General features: G+C 43.9%; 1 protein-coding gene across 3 annotated transcripts in view; it reads right to left on the bottom strand.

Moving 5' to 3' along the window:
* Positions 1–19,624, bottom strand: part of QSER1 (glutamine and serine rich 1) — a 1,726,564-nt gene that overhangs the window by 1,124,944 nt on the left and 581,996 nt on the right. For all 3 annotated transcript variants that reach the window (XM_069623572.1, XM_069623573.1, XM_069623574.1), the window contains one exon: positions 10,583–10,842. In XM_069623572.1, coding sequence (XP_069479673.1) covers positions 10,583–10,842 — 260 coding nt within the window. The remainder of the gene's footprint in view (positions 1–10,582; positions 10,843–19,624) is intronic.

Genomic DNA, 19,624 nt, shown 5'->3' with positions numbered 1-19,624 from the left:
TAGGTCTGGCCCCTTCCACTGTCGGTGGTGATTTAGCAAACTCCTCCAGGGTAGGTTGTTTCCCCTTGGCTTTGGGCACCTTAGATGCCATCTTCAAGCAAGTGAGGCAGACGTGACAGGTGCCGCTTTATGATAGATCTTAATCCCTGAGTTCGGAGCAGTTCGTTCTGTCTTTCGGGGTTTCTTTTTCTGTTGCTCTACTTACGTGGTCAATGCTGTTGTGGCACCGAACCAAGCCTGCTGTATGTCTTGAAAGAGCAGGCCCGGTTTATTTACCACCCCCCTGTCTCCTTCACTTGGGTACCAGCTGGGCTGTTATCCCGTTCCCATTCCGCGGACACAAACCGCACACTGTTGTCCCCTATTCCGTCAGGTCGCCCGTCTCGTGACTCCATTCACCAGCTGTGCATAAGATTCTCGTTCCGCCACCTGCAGCATAAACGGCCACTATAGTCGCAGCATAGTTCTATTTTACTTGCTCGCCACCACCAGCGCTTGGGTGTTCACTGCCAGGATGTAGCAGCAGGCACCCCGGGCATCAAAAGTTCTATGTGCGCTGCACCTCCGTCAGTAGCACAGCGTACCTTGTCATGTTCCCTCCGCTCTGTTGACCGGGGCCGCACTCTGGTCGCCTGCAGAAGCGTCGGCTAGCAGCTCTTACACAATCTCAACTGTTCAGAGAATTCAAGTCTCTCGTGCAGATTGCAGTGTGATCAGCAGTTACTGGAGCCCTAATGTCAAGACAGCCCGCAGCGCTAAAACTCTTGTTATCAGCCCTGCGCTGATCTATGGAGCTGCTGTCTCTGGGCATCCGCACATCAGTGGAGGCTCTAACCTCCCCCAGGCTTTTTATTCTGAGAGTTTTGGTGCGCCCCAGCCGGCCAAGTGTTGCTGGGGTGCTGGGTTCTACTTCCCCTGGTTCAGACCGTATTCTGTTGACCTGGCCATGGCGGGTCCGGACCTATGCAGGTTCCTTATGCAGTTGGCTGCGGAGCGCAAAGTTCACAATTTCGGAGGCAGACACATACCTCCCCGTTGTGCCAGTCTTCCGGAAGCCATGTCTATTGTGTCAGGCTTGTGCCTCGGCTCTCCTCAGTGCCGCCGTACTCCACTCCGAATTTCGGCTCTCCGACATTTCACTCTGGAACCAGAGTGTTCCCAGTCGCAGCGCTCCATTGTATGCAGCTTCACTTTTGGTTAATCTTTTTCTTTTGTTTTCTTTTCAGCGCCACCGGTCCCTCCTACAGCGCCCCGTGCAGGGCTTCCGTGCCAGTTGCCTGCGCTGTCACCCTCCAGCCGTTCATTTTTTGATTGGCGGGATTATGCTGATGATGTTTAACGTTTAAACAAGAATTTCTGTAGGAGTTACACTTTGCTTTTTTGTTCTGCTCATAAGCCAGCAAAGATAACTTGTGCGATTTTAAGTGTCTTAAGGACTGATTTTTTGAGCGTTTTAATTGACCGATCTCCATGCTATGGGGTTGAGCATGTGTATAATTAGATCTAGTTTGGGCTTGCGTTAATTTAGCCAACATAGATTTAATATACGAATGCCGATCTACCCTATGCTGCACAGATGATGGGAAAAAGCCAGCAATATCATCCGCAGCCAGTTGTTTATCGATCATAGTGATCAATTTATCACAGATTGGCATTCCAATGTATGGAGAGGCCAGGTCTATCCCCTTCAAACAGGGTTAAGGTGGAAACCGTAACTAGGGGCTAATAAGAAGTTCAATTTCTGTGTATAGTAATAAATGATTCCCAAAACCAGAATTTGTTGTAAGTACCTGTTTACAAAAGCCTAACTTAGAAGAGACTGCAATGAAATCTATGCAGGAACTTTTGGTTGTACTCCTCCAGGTGAATGGAGAGGCCTGTGAGTCGAAGCCTAAGAAGAAAATATCCCATTTGGCTAAAAAAATCCGTCCCCCCAAGAAGTCCACTTGAAATAGGGTTTGAGGAATATCCCGTGGGCTGCAGGAAGGCAGAGATAGAAGATGAGTATATGCACCACAAGTTCAAATCGCCTACTAAAATAATTCTGCAGTCTACGTCCAGGAGAAAGGCCGCTTCAAAGATCCCTGAAAGGTTGTCAAACATTTTGTCCAAACTTGAACGCACCGGATTACAGTAGAGCGAAATTATTAATAATATCATCTGCAGAAAAAATCAACAAGAGTGACTAAAATGGCTAAAATGTCAGGATAGCATGCCATAATTTTGGATGCGACATGTTTCCAGTGTTTATCAAAATTGCAGGCCCCCATAGGGCCTTCTAGAGTGACAGTTTCCCGCACTAACAAAATGTGTGGAGAAGCCATCAATTTGTAGGTCATGCAATTTCATAGTTTCTTGGCAAAGAATTATGGCGGTATATGTACTAAACGACGTGGCGTTCAGCCAAGAAAATAAATCCAAAATCCCACAAGAGTTCCACAAGGCAATTTTTAAAGAGGGTTGGCTACATTGTTCCAGGGAAAACCTTGACAGCGTTCAAGCTGTTTACCAAGGGTGCCAGCCACAAACAATCTTTTATAACATTCGATAGTGCTGCACGTTGGGAAACAACATCTGGCTCCGGTAAGGAAGAGGTCCTAGAGCCTAGTAAAATAGGTTCCGGTAAAATCCTATCATACATTTCATTAAAGCTTATTGCGTCAGCTTTTGATTTTAACATATGGGCGATAGTCCAATCTGAATAAGATCTGCTCTGTGTGCCCATATTAATTTAGTTTTGATAGAGGATTGAAATTTGCATACCATTTCATAGTTGTTTGTAGAGGTAGGTGTAATCCATTCAATATCTTGTGAATTGAGACTTCGAAGTGCAGGGATCTTGTGAAAGGCCTGGAGAATGAAAGAGCAATTCAGTCTCTTAGCACCATTAATGAATGGCTCACTCAACCAGCCAATATTGTTGGTTGTATCGGATGTATATTCAGCAGATTCAGGGACATTTGATGGAGGAGTACCCCCGTTCATTAGGGGCGTATTGTGTTGTAGTGTATTGGCTACCACACTGGGCTGCAAGGAATCCAGAATCTTAGCATTTGACATACAGCCAACAGGAGGATTTAGGAGCAGGGAAATAGGTGGTGGATCAACAATCAGGATTGGGGGAACAGGCAAAGTGTCAAAAGTAGGCGACAGAGCCAAAGCATGAGGATTTGGGCCTGTCATGCTGGCTATTTTATTGCGAATCAATGAATTAAAAGTAGATAACTGGGTCTGCCGTGATGGAGCAGGAACCCCAGAATGTTTGGCTTGATCAGGAGGATCACCATTTACATGTGGAGGCACCTTAGGCGGCACACTGGAATTAATTGTTTGTGTATTCTTGGGGGCAGAGAGTCCTACTGTTCTAGGAGGGGATGTAGTCAATTGGATAGCAACCTTTCTCTCTTCACTGAGCTGGTTGAGGTCAAACATAGCCTCTTAATCAGGTAATTTACAATTGTTTTCCGTTTGAGTATTATGTGATTTGGGCTTCACAGTAGGGTTTTGGGCTTTTTTTTGCAAATACCTGTTGTGCAGCTTGCCTAAGTGCCTTACGTTTGAGTGCCTGCAGATGTAATAGTCTTTCTCTGCAAGATAAAAACTGGGTGGTAGAGCCTGTTTCATTAACCTCATGCGAGATGTCATGTATCTCGTCATTTGTGCAGGTGTCTGCTATTTCTTGATCAATGAGATTGGTTAGAGACAAAGGGCTAGCTGGATGATCAGAGCTCAGTGAACTTGCGTTAGTCGATTCTCTGTTAATAAGCATAGGTTACTTTTGATGGAATGTGTATAGCTGTTCGATTGCTGCAGAATTAGTTAGTATGTTTTGACATAATTGCAAGTACTCGATTTGAATACTTGGACTAGTTTCAGTTGAAGGAACTAGAGCTTGTGCATATGTGCGGGAAGGTACATTAACATGCTGAGGAAGATGAGGCGTTTGTGTGGTTTGGTCGAGAAGGTGAGACTTCACAGAGTTTGCGAGGCAGCGGATCTTATAGTCACCTGAGGCACACTCAAGTTTCTAGGACAACTCCTAGCCATATTGCATGATTCAGCATATATAAAGCCTTCTAGTTTGTATAATTTAGAAAGAAAGTCTGACACAGAGGTTTTTATGTCCCTTAACTCATAGTGAGTGTTGTCATGGCCCTTGTCAACTAAATTCATAATCCTCGTTGGAACCGGAAAGGAGGATTCTAGATTCTACAAGTCGTCAGCTAAGTGTGGTGGCGTGATGGGTGGGGGTGATAGGGGTGTCATTTGGGTTTACTGGATGCTGTAGGGGTTGCCCTGAATTGTTAAAGTCCATGGACTTTTGATTGTAAGTATTTTGTTTAGGGGAGCTTGCAGAGGGTGGTACTTGCGTAAAAGCATTATCATGTGCGACCGGAGACCACAAGATCTCGTCAACTGGCAAATCTCTCTTCGGATGATGGACATGTACATTGTCCACACCACCTGTCACTGCTGTGACTGGAGTGGAGGGACCTAATGAAAGTCGCACTCCTTTTTCCTAGTTCGGCCATTACTGCAGGGGCAAGAATTGATATGTCTGATGGCAGAACATGTGGCCAATCTGTAGCAGGCACATTAATGGGAGTGTAAGTGTTCTCACGCATGCTTAAAAAGCTTGTTGGAGGTGAGGTGTCAATGTCAAAAGCCTTTTGAAGAGGAAAGGAGTGAGAGTCTAAAGTGGCCATCAGGGGAGGATGCACTAGGGTGTGCATATGTGCAAGAGCTACTTCATGGAGAATAGACTCATCCGTGATGGGCTTGTAGTCTATACTGGGAATGGAGGGACATAGTTCAGGCTGCGAGGAAGACAAGTCACCTTTTGGCTTCAAGAGGTGTCAAATTTTGTTGGAGTTGTCGGAGCCTGCGAATGAGGTAGTCATGATGAGCGATTTGCGCTCTAGTGTTTTCCCAAGTCTCCCACTTCGAAGACTGCCTACTATAGTCGGTGAGTTTGTAGTTTGAGGACCAAACCACTTCCGAGTTTAAAGTACGCAATGCTACTTCTAAAAGTAAAACCGCAAGGGAGTAAATCAGATGCACCAGGACCGCGCCTGGCGAATGCCTCCAGACAGAGGAAAAACACAGCAAGTCACGTGCGCAAATATTTAAATTAGTGTTAATCTAACAAAGCAGCTGCACTGTAATCAATGCTCACAAAAAACTGCACGTATACATCTGTTAGACAACGCAAGATGCACACCATGCATGATATTTGGGAGAATGACATTCCCTATCAGGTACACAGTTCACAACTTGAGCGTGGCTGGAAAAACAGGGTAAGCAGGAGTATAGCAAAGCCATAGTAAGTAGCTAGGTAGGAGGCAATTGGAGCACCAGTAGATTAATACTCATCAGGCGTGCTCATTGCCGAAGGGCACGCCAAGCCTCGCTAACAGCTGTGTGCCTTACTGCACATGCACATACGATTCAAACAACACTATGTTGTAACGCAAGTGAGCAACTGTGAAATAGGCGACAACCAAATGCAAGAATAACTCTCCCAAATCACAGTAGATAGTACAATCACACTCTCGCATAAGTATTGCAGAATACAAACTTTTTAATAATTGGGGTGAAACTCACTGCGCCTTGCGCCCCCACACACCCGAGCAGCCCAACAGCGGCACACTTACGGTGCACACCACTGATGTAGGGAGGCTGAGAGGAAGTGGGCGGAACGGGTGGACGGGACTGCAAACAAAACAAAATGAATTAGCTGTCCCGTAGAAGGAGGCGCTTAGGTCTCAATGAGTGGACTAGAGCAAGAGGCCAAGTAATTACTTGAAGTAAGAATGTCCAGTATGCGGCCAAAGCTGCAGTGTTTCCATGAAGCAGTTTCTTCTCCTCACGGACGGCAGGCTACTTTGGCAGCAACAAGTCCGTAACAACCCAACAGCAGCACACTTATGGTGCACTTCCGGGTAAAATGTATTTTATTCTGGCTTTCCCCAAAATGTCAATTTTCACCCACAAAGTAGTGACACTCTGCTATAACTAATTTGGAACCTTGAGGGGGCCCACCTCCTCTATGTAGCCGATGCAATATAATTTATTTAGTTCTGTCCCTGTCGTATAGTGCCGACAATAGGGCCTTGACCGTACTCTTCAATTCTGCCGATGTTTGCACCATCTTTAGAGGGTATGCCCCATTACAGAAGATCACTCCTTTATTCGCGGTTTTCCAGATCTTCTAGCTTCAAGATGTCTTTGCTCAGTTTGTTCTAGGTGTTTGATTCTTGTCTCAAATCTTAGTTCTCCAAGTTCTACTGACAACTGATTTCTCTCCATGACACCCATATGCTCCTCTACCTACGGAGCTAGCCTTGAATGTCTCATATTAGCGCTTTACTCTCTTGAAGGTCTGACATATTCTTCTTGGTAGTCATCTCCCTCATTTCCTCCCCTTTCTCTGTAGATCCTCCCTCTTGTGTTGCCATAACCAACATCGTGCTTATACTTCTGCATTATTTTGTTTCTCATTGACTCAAATTGTCCCCATACGTACTATTGAAGACCTCTCCCTCTCTATATTTATATGGACTCTTGGGAGATATCATTCACCTATACCATCACCAAAGATAGCTTCAAATACACACATCAAATCCGACACCTATATTTCCCTTTTGGAGAGGCAATGAGAGGGGGAGATGTTTAAAAATCTACATTTACCACCGTCACTCCTTACCTATGAGAAGACTGTCTCCAGGTACAAGTCCAAGCAGCTTCATCATGTGCCTCTTCCTCTCTTATAAGGCTGCTTTGATCATCGGGTCGGAGGGCCACTCCTCATGCCTTTGGCTAGGTACCACTGCATTGCATTCCAAAGTTGTGGAAAAGCATCTCTGATGTTTCACGTGCCTCCTGGACCGTTCCCTGGCAGGTCTCTCTTCTGCACTAACAAGTACTGCTGCCATCTAGGCCCCTTCGCGTTTCACTAATCAGATGATTCCTAGACATTTTTCTTCTTGCCGCAAGGTCTTTCCAGGCCCTTGTGCGTTCCCCAGTCTGGCCACTGGAAGGGCCATCCCACCTGCGCAGCTCCTCTCCTCTGCAGTCCAACTCTTCGAGGAGTCACCTGTTCAGGACCTTGGGGGCACTGCACCCAGGTATCTCCGCTGTTGCCAATACTGTGCCAGGGCCTCTGCATCCTCCAGGGCTTAGTGCCGTTTTGCTTAAATGCCTTTGATGTCGAGGGTGTCTGCTTCTTTCCATTCTTCCCGGTAGATACAGAGCGTAGCACTAGGCATTTATTCTGCCCGCGCCCGCTAGTGGTGTCCCCAATGGGGACTTTTTAGGTAAGTAAAAATATATTTGAACACTAAAACAGATATAATTTTGTAATCAATATTCCAATGCATCTACTTATTCCTCAAAAATGAAAAGATGCATTTTTACCTTAAACTTCCTCTTCAGGTGGTAACATTCAAGCTCATTCCTGCTGTTTCCACTGACCTTAATACATTCTTGGAACACTGTGTGTGAGGTTACAGGGGGGTGAAACAGTGGGCAGGCTCCTATGTGTCCTTGGTCTGTTATTTTTTTGTTGCATGTACTTTAACTCTTTATTTGTTTATGTTTGGAGAACTTGCCAGTAAAAGTGACGGGTATGCTGCATATCTGTATGACTGTGTAGCAGTGTACATGGAAATGTGTTAACTATTAACAAAGACATCAGATAAAACCCTTCAGATTGGGGGTGAGGGCGGGTTATGATCCTTCTACACAAAGGGGTGAATTGGGAAGCTGGTCAGTATATTTATTTACACGGATAGCAATTATATGATCAATTCAATGACAATCTATTATAAAGACGAACACACTTTTTCTAACCTTTCTTGAAAGACCACATCATTACCACTAGAGCATTGGGAGTGGATGGTATAAATATATTTAAAGCAAATACTTTCAGAAGAAAATAGTTCCTTAATCATGTCATTAGAAGGGGACTCATGAAATTTCAGAGAGGCTGTTGAGGACACACCCATCATAACACTATCGCCACCTACATGTGTATGTATATCCAAGGGGCACTAAAGTTGTTGATGAAATAAAGCAAATGCATTGCTTTCCTATGAGGTTGCATGGATAAAATGATAGAACCCATCAAATCCTAAGGCTATAAGAATAATGAGAAATCTAACGACACTTTAAATGTCCTTTTACTATCCAATACTTCAAGTGATAGGCACTCGCATTCAATGTCAAATATTACGAGAGTAGCGAGCCATTACAACATTTTATAGCGAGTCTTGTGGAATACATACTCGATTGGTGTACACAATGTTCCTACATGGAGGAGTTACATACAGCATGAGCAACCTTTGATGCCCTCCACATTTCTGAGGCCAAACGTCTATCCAAAATTTCAGATTTTAAAATAATATCTAAGCCGTTTGAAGGAATTGTCTTGAAGCATATAGCAGTTCAACCGTGGTATAGTTTTCCCAATCCTTTGGGGACATTTTCGGAGTTCACAGTTTCAAAAAGAAAAAGATTTTACTATTGCATGTAACAAAGCTTTTGGACTCAGTTGCCTCGCCTCTAACACATTCCCATGCATTTTATAAAGATACCAGTACTGTTTAATTTTTTTACCTGTTTGTTAAATGTATTGTTCTACACCCCCTTGACGACCCTGAATATTGCACTTTATAAAAACAAATAAATTGCACCTATGCAAGGATCCCTTGATCACAGAAAAGCTAAAGCGCAGGAAGAAGGGATACAAGCTTCCCTCACATACAGTAAAAGGAGAGCAATGCAATATTTTCTTACTCACAAAGCAATGGAATCCTGCGTATCAACGTCATCGACGCAGAAAGATTTTCCGAAGCAGCACAGAGATATGGAATACGTCGGAGGACCCAATCCCCTCGAAATTTCCTTACTCACAAAGCAGATAAATCCTGCGCAAGCAGAGGAAAGCAGCAGCCCAAACCGCCCCTCACAGAACAAGTACCTAACAGGCAGAATCAGTGCTCGTCTTATATAGAACAAACAGCATGGGCAGCATCAGTGCACGCTTTCCTTCTGGAGAAACACCAGGTAAAGTGCAGCTAACAGCAATACTAGCAACGCACACATACAAATCAGACACAGCATCAACAGCAGCAAGGCAATATTAACACAAACCAAACATTTTGAGAACAGGCAAAAGTAGGGAAATTGTCACTTTCACAAAACATGAACAGCACCGAGATAAGGAATGACATTCCGCTCTCGTGCCAAGAACATGCGCACTGCAAGATCTTCTCTGATGCACACAACAGAATAGCCAAACATCAACCCTTGAGCAACAAAGCCATAGGCAATGGTCGCTTCTCACTCACACACCAGCCCAATGAGTTCAGAGGGAGGCTATGGGGTCTCAAACGCCTGTATGTTGGCAAAGCCAGCAGGTAATATACAGGGTATATTCAGCCTCAACACAAGGACACTGGGTCATGTGGACAAAGCAGATAAGCCATGGACCGGGAGTGCAAGGAATTGCAGAGGTAAATTATCAGATGTTTGCCCTCAGATAACGGGGAAATGTTCCATGCAAAGCCTTGTGGACAAGACACACTACTGTCTGTAAAAGCCACAACATACTCCAGAAGAGCTGTTCCGAGAGTGTGCCTCGGAGTACCACAGGTCACCAATGCAGGCTTTGCAGGGAACCAAAAAAGCCTGCTTCCTCGCACAGACAGGCCTACAAAAATGTGCACAGCTCTTTAAGCCACAAATGCATACCATAGTTGTAGGCTTACACTATGTCACTAAGGGGCTAACTTCAGCAGTAGGGGGTCTTACGGTCAGGAACTCTGCAATAAGGTGGTGCAGGGCTTGTCAACCTCAGTGAATACTTAAGTGCCTTGCACGTCATAAAACACAAGATCAAAGTGATCAGGACTGAACCCACTTAATCAGTTAACTGCAAACTAAGATTTAACAATGACAGATGGCTGCTACAGGAATACCACCCCAACAATACTACCTAAACCCCTATGAGGCAAGTCATTTTAAGGCACAACGAGAAGTAGTGCCTCAAAAGGACTTTGCCTGACTGATTATTAAAGGAAGTTTGGACAGAAACTTAAGTCTTTCCTGTTCCCTCCTTAGGGCTGTGTAGGCTGCTTGTTCCCAAGGCAATATGGTCCCTGTTTCTTGATCCACGCCAGGAGGCCTTTTGAAGGTAATTACGTTGTATATGTTTTCACCATGCCATACCAAGTAGCCCCAACTTCAAAGATGAACTAGTTCTGAAAGTATTTACACTCTTAAAAATAATTCATAACAGGAGGAGGTACTCTTCTTCGATTAATGCAACAACAAAAATATAACAAAAGCTGCTGGTTTAGCCCTTCAAAATAATTATGTATATACACGTCACATGCTAAAGTTGCTTACTCTATAAATCGTCCCAAACGCTAAGGCCCTTCCAGCTCTGAAAGACAAGGCTTGCCACGTGTTTGTGCAATAAGTCATGAAGAGAACACTGTGCACAATACTTTTTTTTAATACAAAGGGAAAATGCATGCCTAAGTATTCGTTAATTCCAGCAGTTTTTCATATAGATTACCTTTAATGCGTCCATATCTTCAATTTTCACAACAAATTCATCACGTTCCCTAAACATTCCCTCGCCTCCGCTATCAGATTGTTCGTCCTCAGTAGATCCTTCAAATGCGACGGACCCCTGGGATTTAGCTAACTGGCCATCAAAGACAGGTTGTTTGGGTGTTTCTATTGCCTTTGGTATTTCTTCAACTTTTATTGCTGGTGGAGAGGTACAGGGAGTTTCTTGTTTCACAACAGGGGCAGCAGTCACCTTGCCAGATTCTAAGGAAAAACGAATGAATAATAACGTTTAGTGTGGTTCAAATACAGTTGCTACTAATATTCAGGACAGTAAGCAAAATGGTTAACTATGCAATACTGGCAATTACTTTTTCACACGCAGAGGGAAAATAGTGTGAGTATTCCCCACATCGGATAAAGCTGTAACATGAGCTGGGTTATCGCGATTTGCTTGCACCTTTTGCGATTTTCTAGAACTTCAAAATCCGTAGTAAACTCGTTTCTGGATTTTATGAGAAGGCACTTTCAAAAAGTGAGTAGAATTTGGGTGGGCAGAAATAAAAGGGAACAAACTAAAGGTCTAATGTTCAGCGTTTGAAAAAAGTGGGGCATTACCTAGTGGGGTATATATCTAGTCCCGTAAACGGAAAAACGCAACCAGCAATCTTTTCTAGCTAGGTGAGCGCTCTAGAGTCATTTAATCTTACAGGAATAATGCATCATATCTCAAAATCTTGTTTGCATACATTGCCGCATGTACATTTTCGTAGTGCACTTCAAGGAATCGTGACTCCACCTTTTATCTTACCTAGTCTTCTCATCAACCCTATTCTTAGAGGCTGAATTCATTTGTCACAAACAAAATGTTTCGCAATTATTAGCAATCAAATAGTAGTTCAGTGCATTTATCGCATGTAAAACATCTGTTTACGCAATTGCACATACAAAACCCTTGTGAAGAAAAAAAATATATATATATATGATACATTACTCACCGTAATTGTATTTCTGATGCTTGTATCTGCTCAGATTCACATGCTGTGCATAGGCCGACATCTAGTGGAAGCTGCGGAGTATTACAGTTTGTTTTTCGAAACTCGAAAATGGGCGTCGACACAGGACATGCCAGTAATACTATCCCTAGTGTGACGTCTACTGTACCCATGATCCCTCACGCGTGTAGGACCCTCAGATTGTATTTTTTCTGACATGAGGTAGCATGAGGAGTAGCGGGAGTACAGATTATCCAAGCAGATAGGAAGATAAAACTACAAGCATCCATGTGCCTTCCCTCAGAGGGGAGGAAGGGCGGGTCGCATGTGAATCTAAGCAGATACAAGCATCAGAAATACGATTGCGGTGAGTAATGTATCCCTTCTGAGGCTTGTGGAATCTGCTTAGATCACATGCTGTGCATAGATTAGCGAGCAGTGTTAGAAGAAGGAGGTGGGATGTGAGAAGGGTCATGAGCAAACAGATGTCTTAGAACCGCTTGTCCCACTTGAGTATCTGTCTTGGAATGAGTGTCAATGAAAATAGGCATCTTTTATATCCAATGTTGCCATGTAATCCCCCTTTTTTAGGAGGGGGATTGCCTCTTGGAGAGTAGTCATGCAAAACTTTTGGGGCTTGACATACTTGTTTGCGGAGCGTAAGTCTAATACTGGGCGCATTGTCAAATCTTTTTTTAGCACAAGGAAGTAAGTTGAATAAATACCCTTGTTTGCCTGGTTGCCCTGGGCGAGTTCTATCGCATCCTTTTCTAGAAGATTGACGATCTCCTCAAGGAGAATCTTCTGGTGGTCCAAGGAATGTATTTTTTGACGTGGGGGGGTGGTTTCGGGGACGCTCGAGCAGTTCTATGGAGTATCCTGCGGACACTGTGGACAGCACCCATCTGTCTGATGTGATCCATTCCCAAGCTTGGGTGAAGTTGGAAATGCGCCCCCCTACTGGGGATGCGTGAGAAGGGACCCTAAGCGCAGCGTCACTGTTTAGCGGGAGGCGTGCCACCTCTGCTGAGGCTGCTTCTACCCTTACCAAAGCCCCTCTTGTTCCTCTGCTGTAACTCTGGGTAGACTGCTGGTTGTTACCCCATGATGTACCCTGCCCCTGTGAATAGTTGGAGCCTCTTTGTGAATTCTGGCCACGTGGGCGACGAAAATTACTATTGCCTCTTTGATTAGGGGGCTTGTTGGTCAACTGTCCCAGGGATTTCAGAGTCTCATACTCATCTTTGGCATTCTTTAATGCGTCCTCTACTGCTTTGCCAAACAGTAGATTAGGCACCAGCGGCATGTCGATTAAGGATGCTTGTGTCTCGGGTTTAAACCCTGACTGTCTTAACCAAGCATGCCTCTTAATGACAGTGCTCTCTGCTATTAGCCTGCCAGCGTTATCTGCGGCATCAAAGGTTGCCTTAAGGATGCAACCGGACACGGCTCTCCCCTCCGACACAACCTGGGCCAACTGGCCCTTTAAAGGTTCTGGTGCGGAGTCGATGAGGGCAGCTACTTGCTCCCACTGGTGGCAGTTGTGACTAGCCAGCAGAGTGGTGGAATTGGCAATCCTTGCCTGGTAAGCGGAAGTGGAGGCTACCTTCCTTCACAACCCGTAGATTTTCTTGCTCTCCTTGTCGGTGGGGAGCCTCAGATGATGATAGCGGCGTTCCCGCCCTCTTCCGGGTATTAGTAACTACCAGGGAGTCAGGCTTCAGTTGCCCCCTTATGTAAAGCGGGTCCGATTGGCCTGCCCTGAACAATTTCTCGATTCCGGGGTTTACTGCCCTGGCGAGGTTAGGATTGAGAAGGGAAGGATCAATTCTCTGTTGGATGGACTTGAGAATTGGAATGGCCTGAGCAATGGGTTTCTTTTTTCCTACTAGTTCCTCAGCAAAGTCCCTCTCCTCCCCTCCTGTGCCCCCCGAGTGTCTATGCAGAAGTGTTCTACCACTCTAGTGAAGACCTCATTTAGGACAGGCTGGTTGTCGACTGGAAAGTCGGTAACTTGAGGTTCTTTGCCTACCGGGGAGTCTACTCTGTAGACTTCTAGGTCATCTTCCTTCTCCTCTTGGTCCTCGTCGTCCCCATAATAGTCCACCCCAGTTTGGTCATCCAACGTTACCAAGTCTGGGTCCTCATCCTGTATTGGATCCTCACTAAACTGGGTGTAAGTCTGGATGTAAAAAGGGTCTGAAGACCGACCTTGTGTTGGGGTCTCAAACTGAGGTTTCTTACCAGGGGGCTGCGGGTCACTAGATCCTGAGGGAGTAGCACCGTCAGGGGTATAGGAGAGGAAGTGTTCTGAGTTCTTGGAGTAGAAGTCTGCTAGGGAGTACATTCTAGACATAACCCTGTCTATATCCTCACTGGTCCATTTCTTGGAGCTGGGAATGACCCTTTCTCGAGAGGGTTCCCCTTCTATGACTTGACTGGACCTATGGGCTTGTGCAGGGGTCCTGGCTAGCTGTTTATCAGAAGACTTAGAACTGTCTTTATGTAACTGGTGCAGAAGACGGGTGAGATGGTTTCGTCTGCTGTTCCTCACCTTCCCCATGAGTGGAAGAGTGTTTCCCTGGTGTTTTCACCCTCTCTGAGTTTTTCGACGCCTGGCAACGAGATTCGGGGGTAGTGTCCCTTTCCTTAGAGTGAGGGCGTCGGGATTCTGAAGTAGCCACCGAACGGTCTGCTGGCGCCGACTCCTAGTGAGCGGCCTGGGGCTGGCGGTCAGCTTCGTCTTCTGATGAGCGTACCTCCATGACTTTGGTGAGTGAGGCACTTTTGGCAACTTGGGTGGTTGCCTGGTGTTGTTGTGAGGCGATCTTGACCGAGAACGCCCAGAGGACACCGATTCGGTGGACCGCTCTGTGTGCCTCTTTCCGAGGACTAGACACACGTGTCGAGTCTCGGTTGGACTTCCGAGTGGTTAGGTGTGGAAGTGGTGTGGGTAGCGCTTGTGTCGCCAGGTGTGTTCCCCATAACTGCCCTGCCGGACAGCCTTCCGAGGTCGGGGACTTGCGCTTGGCCGTCTTTCGATGCCTCATTGCCCTCGCAGTCCGAAAGTACAGCGTCGCTGCCATCACTGAAGGTGTCCTACGCTTCCTTGGCCTCGCGTTGCCTGGCGTGGTGGGCCCAACATTTGGTCAAGCGGTCCTTTAGAGTCTTAGCCTTGAACCAGCTACACGCTCTACAGTTCGCCTCAGGGTGGTCCCTCGGCAAGCAGAGGTTACATGTGGCGTGTTTGTCAACCCAAGGATACTTGCGGTTGCACTTGGGGCAGAATTTGAAAGGGGTACCCTCTATACGCACGCTGTGGCAGCAGGCTAGAGTATGTTATCTTACCTCTGAGGCTATTATGAAATTTATCTGGTCCAATCATGAGGAAATAAAAAAGGAGGGTTTGACGCTGATTATGTTTGACTCTGAGTCGGAGGCTTTAATATTTCTGGAAACACCGGCTAAGGGCATTGAAAAGATAGAAGAAGCAGGTAGGCCTCATTCGCAATTTGTAGCAGGGCTGGATGGGGGCATATTGGAAATTTTGAAATTTGCAGCCAATACAAAAGGGATACCATGGCTGAAACCTATGCTTTCGGCAATTTTATGTCCAAAATTACCCTCCCCTGCCAAATAGCTATGCAATGATACGAATATGCAAATTATATCTTGGAATTCTTGCGGACATGTAAACTTAATGAAGTGGCACTCTGCTTTAACTCCCGTAGATCAACCCACAATAATAATGATACAAGAAACGATGAAAACTGAGCCATTCGTAATTCCTGGGTATTTAACTTTTACCTCACCTGCAAGAAGATCTTTGCTAGGACGTCCATCTGGGGGTCTGTTGGTTGGAGTTAAGATATCCTTGCAGGCTCAAGCGGAATTAGTTTGGGTATCTGCCAGTATTCTGGGGATTCATCTTACCATACCCTCATTTAGTTATTCCTCACTTATGATAATTACCCTATATTGGAATCCAGCTGTCTTACCAGTCGACGAGATGTTGGACGAATTGGACGCATGCTTATTATATATATCTGGCAGATACCGGCTTTGTGAAATCATTATAGGCGGTGACTTTAACTGTGATTGTAGAGATTTGACTGAAACCCACAAATTTAAATCATCCACTCTTTCTTATAGTAGAGGAGCTAAATTTAGAGAACTCCTCACGGAGTGGGATGTGGATTTAATGGTAAGAAATGGCATGAATCTACGAAATACATGGGCTAGAGGAACGTTGCACTCAATGATAGATTATATATTTGTATCTCACAATCTTATCATGCATATGGCTCCCCTAGTAATAGGACAGATTGAGATAGGAGATCACGCTCAACTTTCTACCTTCTGTCAACTGAAATGTCATTCGCTCATGCCAAATATTACCTTGGCAGTGGTCGAAATTGATCGTCCTCTGCATTCCATTGGATGGAATCGAGGGATCTGCAATTTTGTCGTTAAACAAATTTCCTCGGTGATTGAGAGGATCAGACGTGCAGGGGGAAATTATGAATATATATTGCGCATGCACTATTCTGATATAGTTGCCACAGCACTTGAGCGACTTGGTAAAATACAAAGTAATGTGCAACATCCACACTTATATGATCATACATGCAAATTATTAAAAAGGGAGAAGAATAGGGCGTTGAGATCTTTAAAGAGAAGCAACTTGGGCATCGAAGACATCAAGGCAAGGAGGAATAGAATATTATCAGCCTACAAACATAATTTGAAATCTGCTCGTATTTCAAGATACAATGACGTAAATTGCACATTAATTCGAGCCATTCTGGCTCATGACACACGAGTAATTTGGCGCACCTTGAAAGCTAATAATAAATGTGTGGCATTGTATTCGCTTAACTGTATTCCTGAGCAGACTTGGCAAACATTTATAAAGGCTAAATACCAATTGCCTTACAATTTTCGCTTTGTCCCAGATGTTTCTCTTGAATATTCTGAAATCCCAAGGCTGAAGTGGGACTGTATTGATATTATGTGGGCAATCTCCAGGTGTACATACTCAAAAGCTGCAGGACCAGATGGTCTCCCCCCCATGTCTTTATAAGGCGGATCCAGTGCTGTGGTCTGGCATAAACCATAAGTTCAACTCTATCATTAGGTCTGGGGAGATTCCACCCTCATGGCTAACTGCTAATATAGTACTCATATTTAAAAAGGGTGATCCATCTCTCCCGGAAAATTATCGTCCAATATCTTTAATTGATACTGAGGATAAGATTTTCTCTATCCTTCTCTTAAACAAATTGGAGAAAGTAATTGAGGCGAATGACATGTACTCGAAATATCAAACTGGATTTAGGAAGAGCATGAGTACAACCTTAAATGCTTTATCATGTCGCATGTCATCTCGGGAGTAAAAGAAAAAAATTCCAATCCTGTTTATATAGCAATGATCGATATGAGTTCAGCTTTTGATACGGTGGTCCGCAATTTATTGTGGAAGAAAATGTTGAAAATAGGGATTCCAACTGTGCTGATGTACTGGATCATTAAGTTGCACACGAATACTTCGTATAGAATAAGAATCTCTCCGGAAGGTGGGACCACTCCCCCCATATGTACAACAATTGGTGTAAAACAGGGTTGTAATCTGGCGGCTACCTTATTTAACTTATATCTTTCTGATATGGGTGAAAATTGGGAAAAAGGGAATTTGTTTTCTGTTAAAGTGGGGAGTATTCATCTCAAATGGATTGCATTCGCTGATGACATCATCTTGTTTGACCCTACTCCGGTAGGACTTCAAACTAAACTCTCATTATTTGAGACTTTTGCAAAAGCTAATAATTTGACACCTAACCCAGCGAAAACTGCCATTATGACCTTTGGAGTTAAATCAAAAGGAGGGAACTTTAGATGGCAAATGTTGAACACACAAATTTGTCGTGTGAACAATGCTCTCTACTTAGGGTATCATATATCAGCCCTCAACTCCATTAACACTTGGTCAATTATAATTAGAAACAAAACACGACCACTATTGTCCCAAATGAAAAGGATCTATAGCCAATATTGCAAATTCTCTTTAATCCCGTTAATAGATTATATGACATTAAAAATTGAGAGCGTTATATTGTATACATTAGATATTTGTCTATGTGACATGGCAAGCGCGCTGGACAGCTTACAGGGCTCTCTTTTGAAATCTGCAATGTTTCTCCCTATGTCAATTCCATATGCCATTATTCGGCATGAATTGGGGCTGGTTGCACTATCATCTCGTTGGAAATGGAGACAGCTCTCCAACTATGTCAAGATTCATTATCCTCCAATTAACTCATTGTACATTGATCTAAACAAAATGTTGGGTTCTCAAACTCCAAAATCTTTTTCTAACTATCAATTGAAAATGCAACAAATTTTGGACAATGCAAATATTACTGTTGAGGATATTCAATATCGTCCTGGTTTTGCTAAGAAAAAACTCTTTGAAATGGATTGGTGTATAACAATTGATTCAATTAAGACCTATGGGCTATATAAAGAATATGGTACACATGTAAAACATCGCATTCCACGTTACGATCATGTCTTGTTATTCCCCTGTGAAAACATCCGAAAGGCATATATCCGTTTTAGACTAAATCTATACCATACTAGGGAAAGAACTAAGAACTGGGAAATGAATAAATCAAATAATTATGTGGGATGTCGATTTGCTGAATGTAATGAATCTTATGAAACATTGAAACATCTTATATTGTATTGTCCGCATTTTAAGAACTTAAGGACACTTAAATTGAGGAAATTTGTGGAAATTGAATTTGAGGACTGCCTTGAAGTTTTGTGGTCTAGAATGATGCAGGGATCATATAAACCCCTAATATATGAAGTGGGAAATTTTTGTAAGTACATTGAAAATGAATTAGAGTTATTTTCTAAACTCTAATGATTGATTAAATGATTATCTGTAAGATTTTAAACTTTGTAAAGGTTCTACATGAATTGTCATGAATTTTGAACCAAATGCAAATGAAAAAAAAAAAAAAAATATATATATATATATATATATATATATATATGAGTGTAGAGTATGTTTCCACCCCCACTCTCCCTACTTGCAGGGCCGAAGAATTGGTTGAAAAAAATACACAGTCTAATAAAATCAGTTGTCCAGAAACCACAATTTCACTTTGTACATTATCTTATTTACGTATTCGGTTGAGCGCGGCACAGGCAAATTGCTTCAAAAATACTAGTAGTTAGGTGGCCAGGGGGTAGACCCACCCCCCTTTTTTCCAAACGAAACCGCAGCCCAATTCATATAATAATATTGCTGAGTCTACTGTGCACCAGGAAACTAGTTACCCCACAGCCGTAAAATTCTCATCAACCCTGCAGTGACAAACCGCCTACAGAGCTTCTGCAACATTCTGAAACCAGTTATCCATCTGCCTCGACACCAAGTAAGTGGAGAGCGGAGCATGTGTCGGTGTGCGCCATGTGAGAGGGTTTTTTGCACTGTCAAAGACAATTCAGTAGACTTCTGGGGTAAACAACCAGGTATTCTGTTCTCTGCCCAGATTGCCTGACAAATATAGTTCTTTACCTGACAACCAAAAGACCCAGCAGGCACCCCCTGGGCAAGTACCTTAGAACATTTGGGTGAGATTTGAGACAGCTCTCATCGTGCAAATCAACAGACTAACGAAGGTGAAATGAGTGCATGGCAAGAGTCTGCAACCTTTGGCTCTCCAGATTGTAATACAACGCCCATCAACCCAAGTCAGCATAGTCAATGCTGAAGGATCTTGAAAGTTGTAGTCCAAAATATCTGGGGAGCTGCAGGTTTTCATATCTCAGGCAGCTCTTAATCTGAACAATAATATCCATGTCTCCCATAAAGATTAGCACTTTACATAGGTTAATGAGTGGACTAACATCTTCCCCGCATACGGCAATGACCGGATCCTAGTTGCACGGAGTGCATAATGTATCTACGATAGAGAGGGAGGGAGAAATCCAAAGAGAGAGTTTAACAGCTGCAAAGTGAGAAATTGAAATGGCAGTTT

This window comes from Ambystoma mexicanum, chromosome 11 (genome assembly GCF_040938575.1).
Source record: "Ambystoma mexicanum isolate Mex_15411 chromosome 11, UKY_AmexF1_1, whole genome shotgun sequence".
NCBI lineage: Eukaryota > Metazoa > Chordata > Amphibia > Caudata > Ambystomatidae > Ambystoma > Ambystoma mexicanum.
Note: the sequence above shows the minus strand (reverse complement) of the source record. Positions and strands in the feature narration are given on the sequence as shown.